The sequence below is a fragment of the Peromyscus eremicus genome, chromosome 8b, assembly GCF_949786415.1.
Source record: "Peromyscus eremicus chromosome 8b, PerEre_H2_v1, whole genome shotgun sequence".
Classification (NCBI taxonomy): Eukaryota; Metazoa; Chordata; class Mammalia; order Rodentia; family Cricetidae; genus Peromyscus; species Peromyscus eremicus.
In genome coordinates this window covers 19,842,004-19,856,989 of record NC_081424.1, presented here as the reverse complement: position 1 = coordinate 19,856,989, position 14,986 = coordinate 19,842,004, and the positions used below count along the sequence as shown (strand labels likewise).

The window sequence follows — 14,986 nt, the reverse complement described above, 5'->3', positions numbered from 1 at the left end:
TTGATGTGCTCTAGAGTGTGTACCACACACATACAGTGCACACTTTTCACTTGGGTAATTGGAAACAAACATGTTGGTCAGCCTGGACCCAGTATGATGTGCTGAGCCAGAATCTCAGAGCACCAGGAGAGATTACTGAAATATACAGCTAGGTTTGAGGGTCATTTACTATCTTGCAACAGGCTTTCTCTTGAGGACAGATTGTATACTTCGTGTGTTCCTTAATTTGGGTAATAAGACTGAAGGAGGAAAGAAAACCCAGTATCACATAAAAAAACAAAAACAGAAAAGTTGGTAGGTTAATGTTGTGCCCCATTGGTGTCCTGTCATATCTGGTGCCCTCAATTTGAATTGTTTACTGTTAGAGTCAATGATACAATCTACATACATTTGAATAAGTTACTAAGTGACTAGATTAGTTTCAGTGTTTATGCTGAGCAGCGTCAACACACACACGAGGTAAAGGCCTTTGTGAAGGGCTCCACAAAGAGGCAAGATGACTTCTCCCATATTTAAAAAAAAAGCATATATTTTAATGTGTTTTCTTTTTGACATTTCTACAAAATTCTGTCTTTAATGCTGTATTTTCAAAAAGAGTAAACTTTTATTTTCAAAAGGTATTGCTAAATTGTTGCAAGCTAGAGAGAGAGCATGTTACTTAATTACACCTACATAGACTGGTAAGAATTTTTAAAATAAGGATTTACTTTGCTGAAATAAAAGTTCTCATATTTTTTAAATGGATTAAAATAGGCAAGATAGCTTAACAGCTAAGATCCCTGGCTGTTCTTCCAGAGGATCTGGGTTCAGTTCCTAGCACCCACATGGCAGCTCACAACCCTCTGTAATTCCAGTTCCAGGGGACTTCTCTGGCCTTTGTGACACTACATCATGTGATATACAGACATAATATGCAGGCAGAACACCCATACACATAAAAATAAGTCTTTTAAAAAGGTAAAGGGATAAATGTCCAAAAGTTTATGGCACACAAAGACACAAATACCGTATGTACAGTACTTAATTTGAGTATAGTATACAATTCAAAGCAACTGCTATTTCTCATTCACTATTCAACAAGTCTTTCTAGATATTCTCTACCCTTTATTGATCAAGGTTGCCCAAACTTGTAATGTAGATCCCATCCTTGTTTTATTTTGAATTAATGCCACTTGATATCAGTGTTTATAAACGATATTAAGCTCAGGTGTTTAAATGATGTCTCTAAAACATTAGTTCATATTACACTGCTTTCTTTGCTCATGATCTGTCCTGTTAATGGTATGCAATTTTCCCGCTGAATAAAGGCTGACTTACTTCCTGCTGCCCTACTAATGTGTTCACTTGCAGTGCTGCGTTGCATGATAAGGCTTTCTGCACATAACTCACATCACTGCATTGAGCATGAATGCAAAGACTTTGGAGTCTGTGTGCCTCCAAAGTTAAGAACACACAACAAGTATATTTGAGTACTAAATTGCATGGTGCTTTCTACATTTAGAGTCCGTTACTTTCTAGAGTGTAGATTCAGATATTAATCATACATTCTAAGTCAGAAAATTATGTTTTGGAGTTCTCTTAAGGTAAAGTATATTATACTGTAAAATATTTAAGCTGGAAAAGTTTAAACTGCTTATATTTTAAATGTATATTACTGTGACAATTCTTTTATTTTAATGTTATTTCCTCATAAGCTTCACATTTAAATAGTTCAAGTATAAGTTGATGTATAGACAGATTAATACAATTTGGTGCAGTTGTGGTCCAATTAACACCACAGGAGGCAATAAACATTTAAAGCAGGTGTCAGAAAAATAAAACATGTGCAAGGCCAAGTGAATGGGTGACTTCTTACTAACTTAAACATTTAGAGCAGGAGTTCTCAACCTGTGGGTCCAGACCCCCACAGGGGTTGCATAGCAGATAGCTTTCCTATCAGATATTTACATTATGATTCATAGCATAACAGTTACGAAGTAGCAACAAAAATAATTTCATGGTCGGGGTAGCAATATTAGGAAGGCTGAGAACCACTAATTTAGAGGGGACAATCTGGGTGGGGCCACTGACAGCCCCAATGGTATTTCTCGGCAAAGCAAAACTTCATGGGTACTCTCTCTGAATGAACCCAGGCTGTGCCAGGGCGTACAGCCTGGAAAGGAAAATGCTAGTTAGATTTTAGTTCCCACTTAGATGCCAAGGAAGAGCTTTGAGAATATGAGTTAAAATTGTACATGTGACACACACTGTCCTTACATTTCCCATACGTGTCTAACAAGTTAACACCAGAGAAACATAAGGTAGTCGCCATGAGACCCGTCCTGATGCTGAGACTGGTACTGAACCTGTAAGAGAGTGGATAGGTGCCTTTCTCTCTCAAGACCCTGCTGGCTGGGCAGAGAATGACTACCAATTACAGATCAGTGTTCACAGTCCTGTTTACTACTGTTGCCTTTTGTGACTTCCCTTTTCCTTCTGGATTCTCCTTAGTACTTATTTCATCCTGATGTTCCTTGCCTAAAACTGTGAGCACTAAACTATAATCCTGTTCCACGTCATGACCTTATTGGTTGCTGTGCCTTTTTCATGAAGTTAGCCACGTGTGTTGTTCACACCCACAATCCCTGAACTCAGGTGGATTGCCGTAAATTCCAGGCTAGTCTGGGCTACAGAGCAAGACCCTGCCTCAGAAGACTTGTGAAAAGCTGAGTTGCCTGGAATCATATTTACAGTTTCTCCCTTGGCCCCCACATCTGTAAAATCTCTGAAACATACCATTGTATAAAAAGTAATCATTCATAAAGTTTCAACAGGTAAAATAGCTCTTTTGAAAGTACATAATGACAGATCAAATGTCTGTGTCAGCTGCATCATTTCTCACCAGAGCTTGGCTATTTCCTTGACGACATGCACTGACTCTTCTAATCTGGGTTTGTAACTTTGTAACATGCACTGACTCTTCGAACTAATCCTGCTTTGTAACTTTGTAACTTTGTCCCAAACACTTCTGTGTAGCTAATGTTGCAGCCAAGCTCCCTGCAGCGACTTCTTCCGGCTGCTTTTAGCCTTCCGTGTTTGCCAGTGAGTGGTTCTCCCCACTTGTTTTGCCTGGCATCCCTGGTGAGTCCCCAGTCTGGCCTCCTTCTCCTGTGCTTTTCTTGTGAGACATGTTAAGTGGCCTGCTCCTGCCACCAACACATCAAAGGAAAATTGTAGCCAATAAAAAGAGAAAGGTTCCTCCTCAGTGTAGGGTGCCCTCCTCCATTGGCTTTGGAGGACATAGGGACTGTTTGCTTAGGTATGAGTCAATGATGTCTTATGTTGTTTACAAGGCGCATTTTACAACTTTTTATCTGGACTCTAAGTTGCTCTTCTCTTCAGACTTCTTTCAGAGTAAGGTTGACCTACTCTGTTTCAGGTTAGAATAACCTGTGGATAAGAACGGAAATAGGTAAAATAAACTGTTTCACCAGCTACATGTATTTACATGTACATAACACACACACTTATCTATACTCGCATGCTTTTTCTTCTTAGGAAAGACTTCATTTTAATTAAAACAGCCAGAGATGATGCTTGACATATTTAGGCTGGTGTTTTTTGTTGACAAAAGGATGACAAATCACTTTCCACTTAAGTGGCTAAAGGGAACTTACTTCTCTTCTGGATTTGGGGCTCAGCAGTCATGCCTGGTAGCTGACAACTGCCTATATCCTCAACTCCAGGGGATAGGATCAGATGCCCTCTCCCAGCCTCTGTGGGCACCCTCACAAACATGGTATACATAAACATAAACACACGCACATCAAATAAATAAATAACCTGACAAATCGTTTGAAAGAGCAGGTCTTCAGTCCTCAGATAATCTCAGCTAAAAATACATACATACATGCATACATATATACATACATACATACATAAATTACAAGCTGACAAATCCTTCAAAGGAGCAGGTCTTCTGTCCTCAAGTGATCTCAGCTGAAAATTAATTAATTACAACCCAACAAGTCGTTCAAAAGAGTAGGTCTTCAGTCCTCAAATAATCTCAGCTAACAATAATTACTGATCTTCCCTGTATTCCAGAAGTACTCTAAGTGAAGGTGCGTGGAAACACCAATTCCCACACCGTGGTGAGAATAGATACTAATAGCAGAGGAGAAGGAGGCCCTTCTTTCCAAACCCACAGTCCTAACCACTGCACTTCTGCCTCACAGAGAAGCCACTTAACCTTTAGTACTGTCTCCTCAGAGTGACTTCAACTTACAACAACGTTCATTGCCTCCTGTTTCCAGTCATATAAATGATAAATGGTGCAGCAAAGGTGTACACTGGATTTCTAGATATGCACTACAAATTCTGTATTGTAAGCATAGAATTAGGCCATTTTCAAGGTACCTTCTGAAAACAGACTTAAACTAGTGATAACACGAGATGAGATTAGGGGGCTGGAGAGATGGCTCAGCACATAAAGTGTCTTCAGTCAAGTCTGTCAACTTGAGTTCAGTTCCCAGAACCCACATAGAGGTAAAAGCAGAGAACTGAGTCCATGTTGCTTTCCTGTGACCGCCACATGCACACACCATACACACATCCAATAATAATAAAGTTTTGAATTAGGTTTTTATTGTAGACCATTTTAACTCAACAAGGCTATTTCATAAGATCTACTTGGCCTGCTCTTTCCCTGTGGGTTGGTAGTCTGTAAAGCACACCTTGTGTTTAGTCTCTGCTGTGTGTCTTCCTGGCGTAGATCTCCTTGCTCAAGCAGAACCTGGAGCTGCAGCTTTGCCAGTCACAGACATCTCTGCAGCAGCTGCAAGCTCAGTTCACACAGGAGCGCCAGCGACTCACGCAGGAGCTGGAGGAGCTGGAGGAGCAGCATCAGCAGAGACACAAGTCCCTCAAAGAAGCGCATGTCCTCGCCTTCCAGACCATGGAAGAAGAGAAGGAAAAGGAACAAAGGGTAAGGTTCCTGGGAAACGTGTTCAGAGATCATGCAAGAGCTTGGTGATAATTAGCCTTCAGATTCTTCTTTGTAATGGCCTGTGGTCCATATGCAGCACAGTGTGGGCCTAACATTTGGAGATGAAGTAGGAACAACCAGCCTTCAGATTCTTAAGAATTCCATTTTTTCTCTTTCTTCTTTTCTTTTTCTTTTGGCTTGAAAACATACATATGGTTTTATTGAAATGTTCTCTAGGATGTGACTTCCTGTAGGAGTCACAGTTTGTAATCACACACACTAATTGTACACAAATGTAGTCAGAAAGTTTTCCTGTGTCCCGCCTGGTCCTGCAGCCACTCAGACCCAAGTAAACACACACAGGCTTTAAACTATGGCCATGGCAGGCTTCTTGTTAGCTAGCTCTTATATCTTAAATTAGCCCATAACTATTAATCTATATATCATCACATGTTCCATGGCTTTACCTGCATCCTCTATTACACATTGTTCCTTGGGTGGCTTGCTGGCGTCTCTCTCCTGACCCCTCTGCAATGTTGGGGCATCCATTCTTTAGCCTATAGGACCAGGCGGGACACAGGAAATCTTTCTGACTACACACAGTAGCTGACAAGTAAGAATAGAGATAACATTGTTTATTTATCATAACACCAAGCTAAGCACATCTTTGGCTCCTTAACAGTTAACAGTTGTGATACAAATTCAGTCACTGTTCTAGTCATAGTGTATTATCGTAAAAATCTTTCATCAAAGTTTTTTGAGACTGAGTCTCTTATGCCCAGGCTAGCCTTGAGCTCACTGTGTAGCCCAGGCTAACTTTGAACTCCTAATCCTCCTGACCCAACCTCCCCAGTTCTAGGATTACAGATGTGTGTCACCACACTCAGACTTACATCTTACAAGATGGATGGCAAGGAGCAACACCCTAAGTTGTCTTCTAACTACCACCACCACAAACACACACACACACACACACACACACACACACACACACACACGTAGTGTATATCTGCAATCACACACATGCTTATAGGCAAGCACATATACAAATAAATCAACCTGTATTCTTAGACTTACACAGCAAAATTTATGCTCACTGAAACATCTCCCTAGCCCCCATATTATTATAAATTTGTTTTCACTATGGGCCCACAAAAAAGAAATGGATTTGAGAGATGTATAATTTTTTTGTTTTCTAATCTTGGATTTTTCCCTTACATTCTTTTTTCTCTTTGAAAAAAAAAATTCATGGTGAAATGAAATTAAAAATGTTTCAAATGTAATTTCCTTGTAACATAACCCCACAGCTAATATGAAAAACTATAACTACAATAACTTAAAAGGGATTTAAATCGAATGAATGTTATTAGGTTATTATCATATTCTTTACTTTGTGTGTAAGCACACGCACATGTGCACATCTGCACAGACATGTATAGAGACTGGATGCTATTGCCAGGTGTCTTCCTTTATTGCTCTCCTGTTTTGTTTTAAGGAGACAGGGCCTTTCACTGAGGCTGGTGCTCATTGATGAACTAAACTGCCCAGTGAGGTCCAGGGATCTTCCTGCGCCACCTCCCAGTGCTGGGATTGCAGATGAGCACTGACCTGCCTGTCTTTTTACATGGATGCTGGGGATCTGAACTCAGGTCCAGGGCTAGGGACATGGCTCAGTGGGTAAAACGTGTGCCACTCCACGTAAGGACCAGAGTTCAGCTCCTCAGAAGTCATGTACAGTCATGCACAGTAGTTTACATCTATAATCCTGGTGTTCTTATAGTGGTTAGTGACAGGAGAAACCCCAGAAGCTCACGGGCCAGCTAGCCTGCTGTATGTGGCAAAACACCGAGAAACTGCCTCCAACAAGATGGATGGCAAGGACCAACACCCTAAGTTGTCTTCTAACCACCACACACACACACACACACACACACACACACACACACACACACACACGTCGTGTATATCTGCAGTCACACACATGCTTATAGGCAAGCACATATACAAATAAATCAACCTGTATTCTTAGGCTTACACAGCAAAATTTATGCTCACTGAAACATCTCCCTAGCCCCCATATTATTATATTCTCTACTAGGATCTCTGAATATCTATCACTTTGCTTTATTTTCCAGGGGGTGGGGTTTGTGTGTATGTTTGTGTTCATATGGGTGTGTGCATTTGCATGTGAAGCAGGGGGTCAATGTCAGCTGTTTTCCTGGGGTTCTCCACACATGTTTTTTTCTTAGATTGAGTCTTTCAATACCTGGAGCTTATCCATTCAGATAGGCTGTCTGGCCAGTGAGCTCCAGAGTCCATCTGTCCCTATGCCCTCTCATCCTGGGGTTAGAGACACACACTGCTGCCCCTGGCTTTTTTATGTGGGTACTAGAGATCCAAGTGTAAGTCATCAGGCTGGTGCCAGGCGCTCTACCTGAGCCGTTTCCACAACACCCATGGTTTGGTTGTAAAACATTAGTGTGACACAATTGGAATGTGGTTCATTTTTGTTTAGTTCATCTCTTTTTTTTTTTTCCGAGACAGGGTTTCTCTGTGTAGTTTAGGTGCCTGTCCTGGATCTTACTCTGTAGACCAGACTGGACTCAAACTCACAAAGATCCACCTGCCTCTGCCTCCCAAGTGCTGGGATTAAGGCGTGCACCACCACCGTCCAGTTCATAATTAGTTTTCTACTGAACTGACCCAATAGATTTTGTTTTCCAGTTACAGTTACTTTATATCTGATTTTCATGAGGATGAACTAAGGCAGCTGAGTGTCCTTCAACACCGGGCTCCCGAGCTGTTTTCTGTTTTGTTGCCTACATTCTAGCAAAATAATTTGATTTGCTTCTCCTGTCTAGGCTCTGGAGAGTCACTTACAGCAGAAACATTCTGCAGAGCTGCAGTCCCTGAAAGATGCACACCGAGAGTCCATGGAGGGCTTCCGCATGGAGATGGAGCAGGAGCTCCAGACGCTCCGGTTTGAACTAGAAGACGAAGGAAAAGCTATGCTTGGTATTGTGGGGAGGATTATAATCTTGTCATACTTATTTATTCGTTCCTCCATTGGAACCCTCAACAGAAAGCATCAAGTTGTAAATTTCAGTTTTGGAACATCAAGATGATGTTACTGTGTGAAGAGGCAAGGAGGTAGGCTAAAATGGCGTCAGCTTCCTCTGCACTCTGAGAAGGCAGTGTTCATAAGTGGTTTGTCTGTTTTCATGGACCTAAATGAAGGCAGGACACTTATAGGGATCCCAAAAATCAGTCACTGTCTAGTAGCTCCATGCACCCACGCATGCACTCCCAAACATACACCAATGCATGCACCCACACATGCATTCCCACATCTACCCTCACACATACACCCACAGGTGTATTCATACCCATGCATCCATGCAATCACCCACACACATGCAACCCAACACATATCCACTCAACACATTCACATGTGCACCCCACACATCGCTCATGGCTTGGACTTTGTAGTCATGTGTTTTTACTTCAGGATTTTGGTTTGGTAAGAAAGGAGGGGAAAAAACAGCCTTTTTATAGAAGTCTGTTTCATATGGGATTCTTTCCTATGAGATGGTTCTTTGTAAAATGAGATACATTTTGAAGAAAAAGTTAGATTGTATTTACAAATTTGTTTATGGTTTTGTTTTTTGATGTTATTAGATAATTCATTCCTGCCATCTCATTTTCCTTCTGTTTGGTTTAAATCCAAATTCTCTTGGTATTTTTTCCTGTGTGTTTGGGGTACTCCAGTGCCCACTCTTTCCAGGTGGGACTTGGGAACAAAGAGGACTAGCAGGGTGTGAGTGACTGTCTGGAACTCAGAGGGAGCCATGTGTCCTGTCCGCCACCCATTGGACTGATGCTGAGTTCCTAGGCCATGTTGTCACAGTTCTTACTTCTCCTTGAGAAGCCGCTGTGACACCTCGTGTGAAAGTCACAGCAACGGTGAACACGTATCAAAGATTTGTGAAATATCCACTTGTGTGCTAGAGCACTAAAAAGGAACTGCTGCTCTGCCTTTGCACAGAGCTGAGAGTTAAGATCAGAGGTGGCCTTTGTAGCATTATGACCAGAGAGGGTTGCAGTTTCCACAGTTGTGTGAGGTGGGGTTGAAAGAGCCAAGTGTTAGAACTGTTCCCGTGCAGCCCACTGAAATGTGATTTAAGTACCATCGTGTTGAAAGAAGACCTTGGAATCTCTGAAAAGTTTTCTTTTTAAGATAACCGTAGATTCACATACCTTCTTCTAAGTTTAATTTTTTTGAGAATTTCATACATGAGTATTTACATCGTTCCCACCACTCTCCCCCAGTTCCTTCCATGTCCCTTGTTTCTTCCTAAGTTCATGACCTTTTCTTCCTTAATTATTATTCCATATATGTATATATGTATTTGTATATAAGTGCAGCCTGCTGAGTCCAAGGCCTCCGTTGTTGCTTTTATATACAAATATTTAGGGCAGACCCCTTGGCATTGAGTAACCTTCTCCCTGGAGAAGACTGATTGTCCCCTCCTCTGAAGCTGTCAATTACCTATAGTTCTTATCTAGGGGGAGGACCTATGACATCTCCCATCCACGGGGCCATGTCTGCTGGTGCTGTCATTGCCCGGGGCTAGTTTAGAGGACCATATCCTTGAGATTCCATGGGGGCAGCTTCCCTCTCATATACAGAAGAAATGATAAAAAAAAAAAAGATGCTTTCATGCCTTTTCCCATTTCCCAATGATTGCATCCTATAAAAGTGTATTAAAATGTCACAGCTAGAATATTGATATGGATACTGGTAAGATGGCAGAACTTTTAGATCATGGGGGGAACACACCTTCTTCCTGCCTTTCCTGCCTGGGATTCCTGGTGAACCTCAGGCTGGTCTCCATTTCTATAGCGTCGACAGTTTGAGAATGCCATCATTTTGATATGTGCAATCTACAGTGTTTTGTTGCACGAATCCTAAATGGTCTTAATAAAAACCTGGAGCCAGATATTGGAGTAAATGCTAAAAGATCAGAGAGACAAAGGAACAAACCACTAGAAAAACTTGTCACCACTACTAAATCCTCAGGCGAATGGAAGGCAAGATCCTATCACCATGAATCCTCTGACTGAATGCCTCTGAGTCCTCAGCCTAAAGGCTCTCGTTCCTGTCTCTTTACGCCTTATATGCCTTTCTCCACCCAGCCATTTCACTTTCTGTCTCAACCTTCCTAGTGCTGGGATTAATGGCATGTGTGCTTCCCAAATACTGGGGTTAAAGATGTGTCCCACCACTGCCTGGCTCTGTTTCTCACCTAGACTGGATCAATCTCATGTAGTCCAGGGTGGCCTTGAACTCACAGAGATCCAGATGGATCTCTGCCTCCTGAGTGCTAGGATTAAACGTGTGTGCCACCACTGCCTGGCCTCTATGTTTAACTCTGTGACTGGCTCTGTCCTCTGATCTTCAGGCAAGTTTTATTAGAGTACAACAAAACATCACCACAATGTTTCTTTAGAAATTGCCTTTTTTTCACTCATTATAACATTCCAGCATTGCTCTGGTTATTGTGGACATCTCTAGTTTGTTCCTTTTTTTTTCTTCCTAGTCATAGCTAATGCATCACCATATTCCTGTCTGTCCTTCAGTCATCGAAGGCGATCTGGGCTTCAGTTTGCTGTCATTTATGCATACAAACATTCATGTGTTGTTTGTGTAAACACAAGGTTCTGGTTGTCTGGAAGAAAGGCCAAGAGAAAAGTGTCCAGCTCATATAGTAGTTACGTATTTATTTAGTTTTTAAAGGCCCTGCCAGAATGCTCATCAGACTGCCTCTGCCATTTCGCAGTCCACTAGCATTGGATGAATGACCCACTTCCCCTGCATCTCACCAATCTTTGATATTGTGACGGTATGTCATAATGTCTCATTATAGTTTTTGTAGCTTGAGTTTTCCTGCCTGGCCCAAGGTCAGGACAAATCTCTCTCACCTGCCAGTCCCACAGCCACTCAGACCCGACCAAGTAAACACAGAGACTTATACTGGTTACAAACTGTATGGCCGTGGCAGGCTTCTTGCTAACTGTTCTTACAGCTTAAATTAATCCATTTCCATTAATCTATACCTTGCCACATGGCTCGTGGCTTACCGGCATCTTCACATGCTGTTTGTCATCGTGGCGGCTAGCAGTGTCTCTCTGACTCAGCCTTCCACTTCCCAGCTTTATTCTCCTCCTTGTCCCGCCTACACTTCCTGCCTAGCCAATGGCCAATCAGTGTTTTATTTATTGACTAATTAGCAACACGTTTGCCATACAGAACATTCCACAGCAAGTTTTACTTTAAATTTTCATAGTGGCTAGAGATGTTGAATATTTTTCATGTTCTCATCAACTTCATGTCTTCCTTTTTAGTTGGATTCTTCATTGTTACTGTTGAGTTTTAAGTATTCTACTTATATATTCTAGATACTAGTCCTTCGTCAGGATCCTTCAGGTCTGTTCCCTCTATCACTCCCATGAACACACTCTCCCTGAGGTCACCACTGGCTTTTGGGTATCATCACTGACTGGTTCTCATCTTATTTTCTCTATGTGCACATCTGGCCACTTTGGCCTTCTCCGGTCTTTCTTCTCTTAGTTTCTATGTTACTACATATTCTCACTGTACTGATTTTCTGATCTGTACCCTTTACTCTCATTTACCAGACTTGTTTCCACATATAATACTAAATACTGCTTTTCTCTTGTAATTCAGTTTTACCTTTGTGTGTGTGTGTGTGTGTGTGTGTGTGTGTGTGTGTGTGTGTGTCTTTAGCCTCTTCTTTTTTCATCTACTTCCATGACTTCAGCTATCACCCATGTGCTGGGGACTTCACATGGGTGTTTCCACATCAAACCTCTTGTTCGTGTACATGAAATTGGTATTTATTGCTACGTGTTAAGAAGTTGATTTTTAAATAGACTTTGAAATATGAGCTTATCATTTCTCTGAGGTCCAGTGTACTTATCTATCCCTGTACTTCTCACCCTGATTAATGCTATCACTATTCAGTTGTCAAAACTGGGAAAGTGGGAGCTATGTTGTTTCTCTTCCACTACATTTTGTCTGCCAATACTTAAATCCTTTTATTGTGTGTTTCCTCTCATTTACTCCTCCTGCCGTACTTACCTCAGGGCCAGGTGACTTCTCTTTCTTTTTAGGTTTCATTTATTCTATTGTATGTGTGCGAGTGTGTTGCTTGTGTGTATATCTGTGCAGCACATATGTGCCTGGTGCCTTCAGAGGTCAGAAAAGGATATTGGAGCCTGTGAAATCGGAGTCACAGACAATTGTGAGCAGCCATGGGGATGCTGGGAGTCAAGCCTTGCTCCTCTGCAAGAACAAGTTCTCTTAACTGCTGAGCCATCTCTCCAGCCCCTTATATCACTTTTTAAAATAAACCATCGTCGTCATAACCTTCCTTCTGACTTGCCTTCTCACAGTTCATTTTTTAGTTTTCTGGCAGAGAAAACTTTGAGATGCTGTTTACACCTCACCCAAGACTCCCCACTTTAAATCCTCCCATGGTTCTTCAGGACAGGGTTGGCAAGTTTTTCTACTGAAGAAGCCCTTAGCGCCAGGAGAAACTGAACTGAAGTTCTCCGTGAAGGCCTCAAGAGGAGCTTAAGTCGGCCAGCTGCAAGCAAGGGTAGCATCTCTTCAGCTAGATCTCGTGTTATTGCTTTAAAATCCACAACTTGCATTTTACTCACACATATCTCCATATTAACACTTAAAAATGTTCGAGTAACGTTCATGCTTCAGGAAGTACCATGGGTGAGCTCTGAGTTCTGTGAGAAGCGCCGCCAGCCACTCACAGCTCAGTTTGAGGACCATGGGCCTGGCGTTTAAAGTAAAATCCACGTGGATTCCATTTTCCTTCGTGCCACCGTGTGTACCTTGTGACCTCCTGCCACACAGACTTCACAGCATGGTGGACAGGCCAGACTCTGGCTTCTTTCGTCTGTTCTGCCTTCGTGAAGTGAGCACCTCCTTCTCTCCTCAGGAGCCCCAATTCAGTCCTGCTGTACTGCACACCGAGTCACTGTAACAGTCTGTCTCTGATTGATGCCCAATCTGACTCTCAGAAAGTTGGGTGCTTTTCACCACTGACTTTTCATTATACTTCATATTAACCTTCTGATATGCCAGTTAATTCCCTGGAGTAATGTCTTCCCCTCTGACTTGTGAAATTATAAAGACAGTGTCCGATTTTTATTCTCTCTTAGGATACTGTTGTCATTCAGTAAATATTCCAGGGCCAGGCATATCGCATGCCTGTAGTCCCAGCACATGGGAGATACACGTAGGAGAATCAAGATTTCAAGGCTCCAGTTGCATAGTGAGTTCCAAACCAGCCTTGCCTACATGAGACCCTGTCTCAAAAAAAAAAAAAAAATTAAAATTGAAAATCAATTTCAGACTCTAATGAATGTGATGACTGACTGACCTCCAGATCATAAGAGTGTTTATCAGCAAGTACTTTGTATATTCTAGGGCTATTGTAATACAATTCCTACTGGGAGGAAAATTGCCTTTTAACCATTTGTCAAGGTACAACTTGAAAATCCGTATTATCTTAATAATATAAAACAGCCGAAGCATTTCATCTCCACTACCACTTTATCTTCATACTGAATTCACACACACACACACACACACACACACACACACACACATACACACACAAAACCTTTGTCATTTAAGTTCTTGACTTGGTAGCCCAGGCTGGCCTCGAACTCACAGAGATCCGCCTGCCTCTGCCTCCTGAGTGCTGGGATTAAAGGCGTGCGCCACCACCGCCCGGCCAAGTTCTTGACATTTTTAATACCCTCATCAAAGCTAAGTAGACTTCAAATCCACGTGTGATAATCTAGTTAGTGCACATTTACAAGTGTCCTCATTGTAAAAGTTGCGTTCTGGATCTCTCACAGTTTTTTTCCCTGAGGTCTTAGCAGGGTTTTTAAGTTGTCTCACCCTTTTCATTTGCATGCCAGCTTCCTTGCGGTCCGAACTAAACCACCAGCATGCAGCCTCAATTGATTTATTACGGCATAGTCACCATCAAGAACTGGCTGCGGCCAAAATGGAACTAGAGCGAAGCGTAGACATCAGCCGAAGGCAGGTAAGTGTGAACACGCCGTGCCGATTCCTTCCATCTGGGTCCACGGGACCCTCACGCTAGGAGAGGGGCTTGTAATAACTGTTAACCGCACTAGTTATTATCAATGTGATGAAGAGTTTCCTTTTTCATAAGAAGGAGCAACCTTATACAATTATAATCACAATTATTTAAGTGTGTTTTTATTTATTTATTTATTTATTTATTTTTATTTATTTTTTTTTTGTTTTTTGTTTTTTTTCGAGACAGGGTTTCTCTGTGGTGTTTTGGTGCCTGTCCGGGATCTTGCTTTGTAGACCAGGCTAGCCTCAAATTCACAGAGATCCGCCTGGCTCTGCCTCCCAAGTGCTGGGATTACAGGCGTGCGCCACCACCGCCCTGCCAATTATTTATTTATTACAGTTATACAATTACATTTCATTTATGACCTTTTGACTAGATATTTTGCATTTTGTTTGCATCTTAGGAAAATAAACAATAAAATATGAAAAAAATATAAAGGGTAAGAACAACTCTATTCCATAGAACTAGCCATGACAACATACCGTTCTGTGTCTGGGAGGCCCATTGTGGTAGTTGGTAGCCACACAGCCCAGGTTTGTCTAGTACAACCAAGAAATGACATTTTCAATTGTATGTATTTGAATTTAACTTAAACAGTCACATTGTATGACACAACTGTATAGAAGGAGTAGATCCTTCAAAAAGAAGAAAGATAATTCATTTTGGTTGTGAGCCTAGCCTTTAACGGCTGAGCCATCTCTCCAGCCCATTCCCAAAGTATTAATTAGCCATTACTGCTTACCTTTTTTAGACTTTGCTCTTTGGCCCAGTATACTTTTTTTTTTTAATTTGATAATCTGTGATT

The 14,986-nt window shown here is 41.7% G+C and overlaps 1 protein-coding gene across 1 annotated transcript in view; it reads left to right on the top strand.

The window, feature by feature from the left end:
• Fam184a (family with sequence similarity 184 member A) overlaps positions 1-14,986 on the top strand; it is a 130,089-nt gene that overhangs the window by 99,928 nt on the left and 15,175 nt on the right. Inside the window, exons 10-12 of the mRNA XM_059272583.1 lie at positions 4,751-4,963; positions 7,825-7,978; positions 13,994-14,121. Of these exons, the coding sequence (XP_059128566.1) occupies positions 4,751-4,963; positions 7,825-7,978; positions 13,994-14,121 (495 nt within the window). The remainder of the gene's footprint in view (positions 1-4,750; positions 4,964-7,824; positions 7,979-13,993; positions 14,122-14,986) is intronic.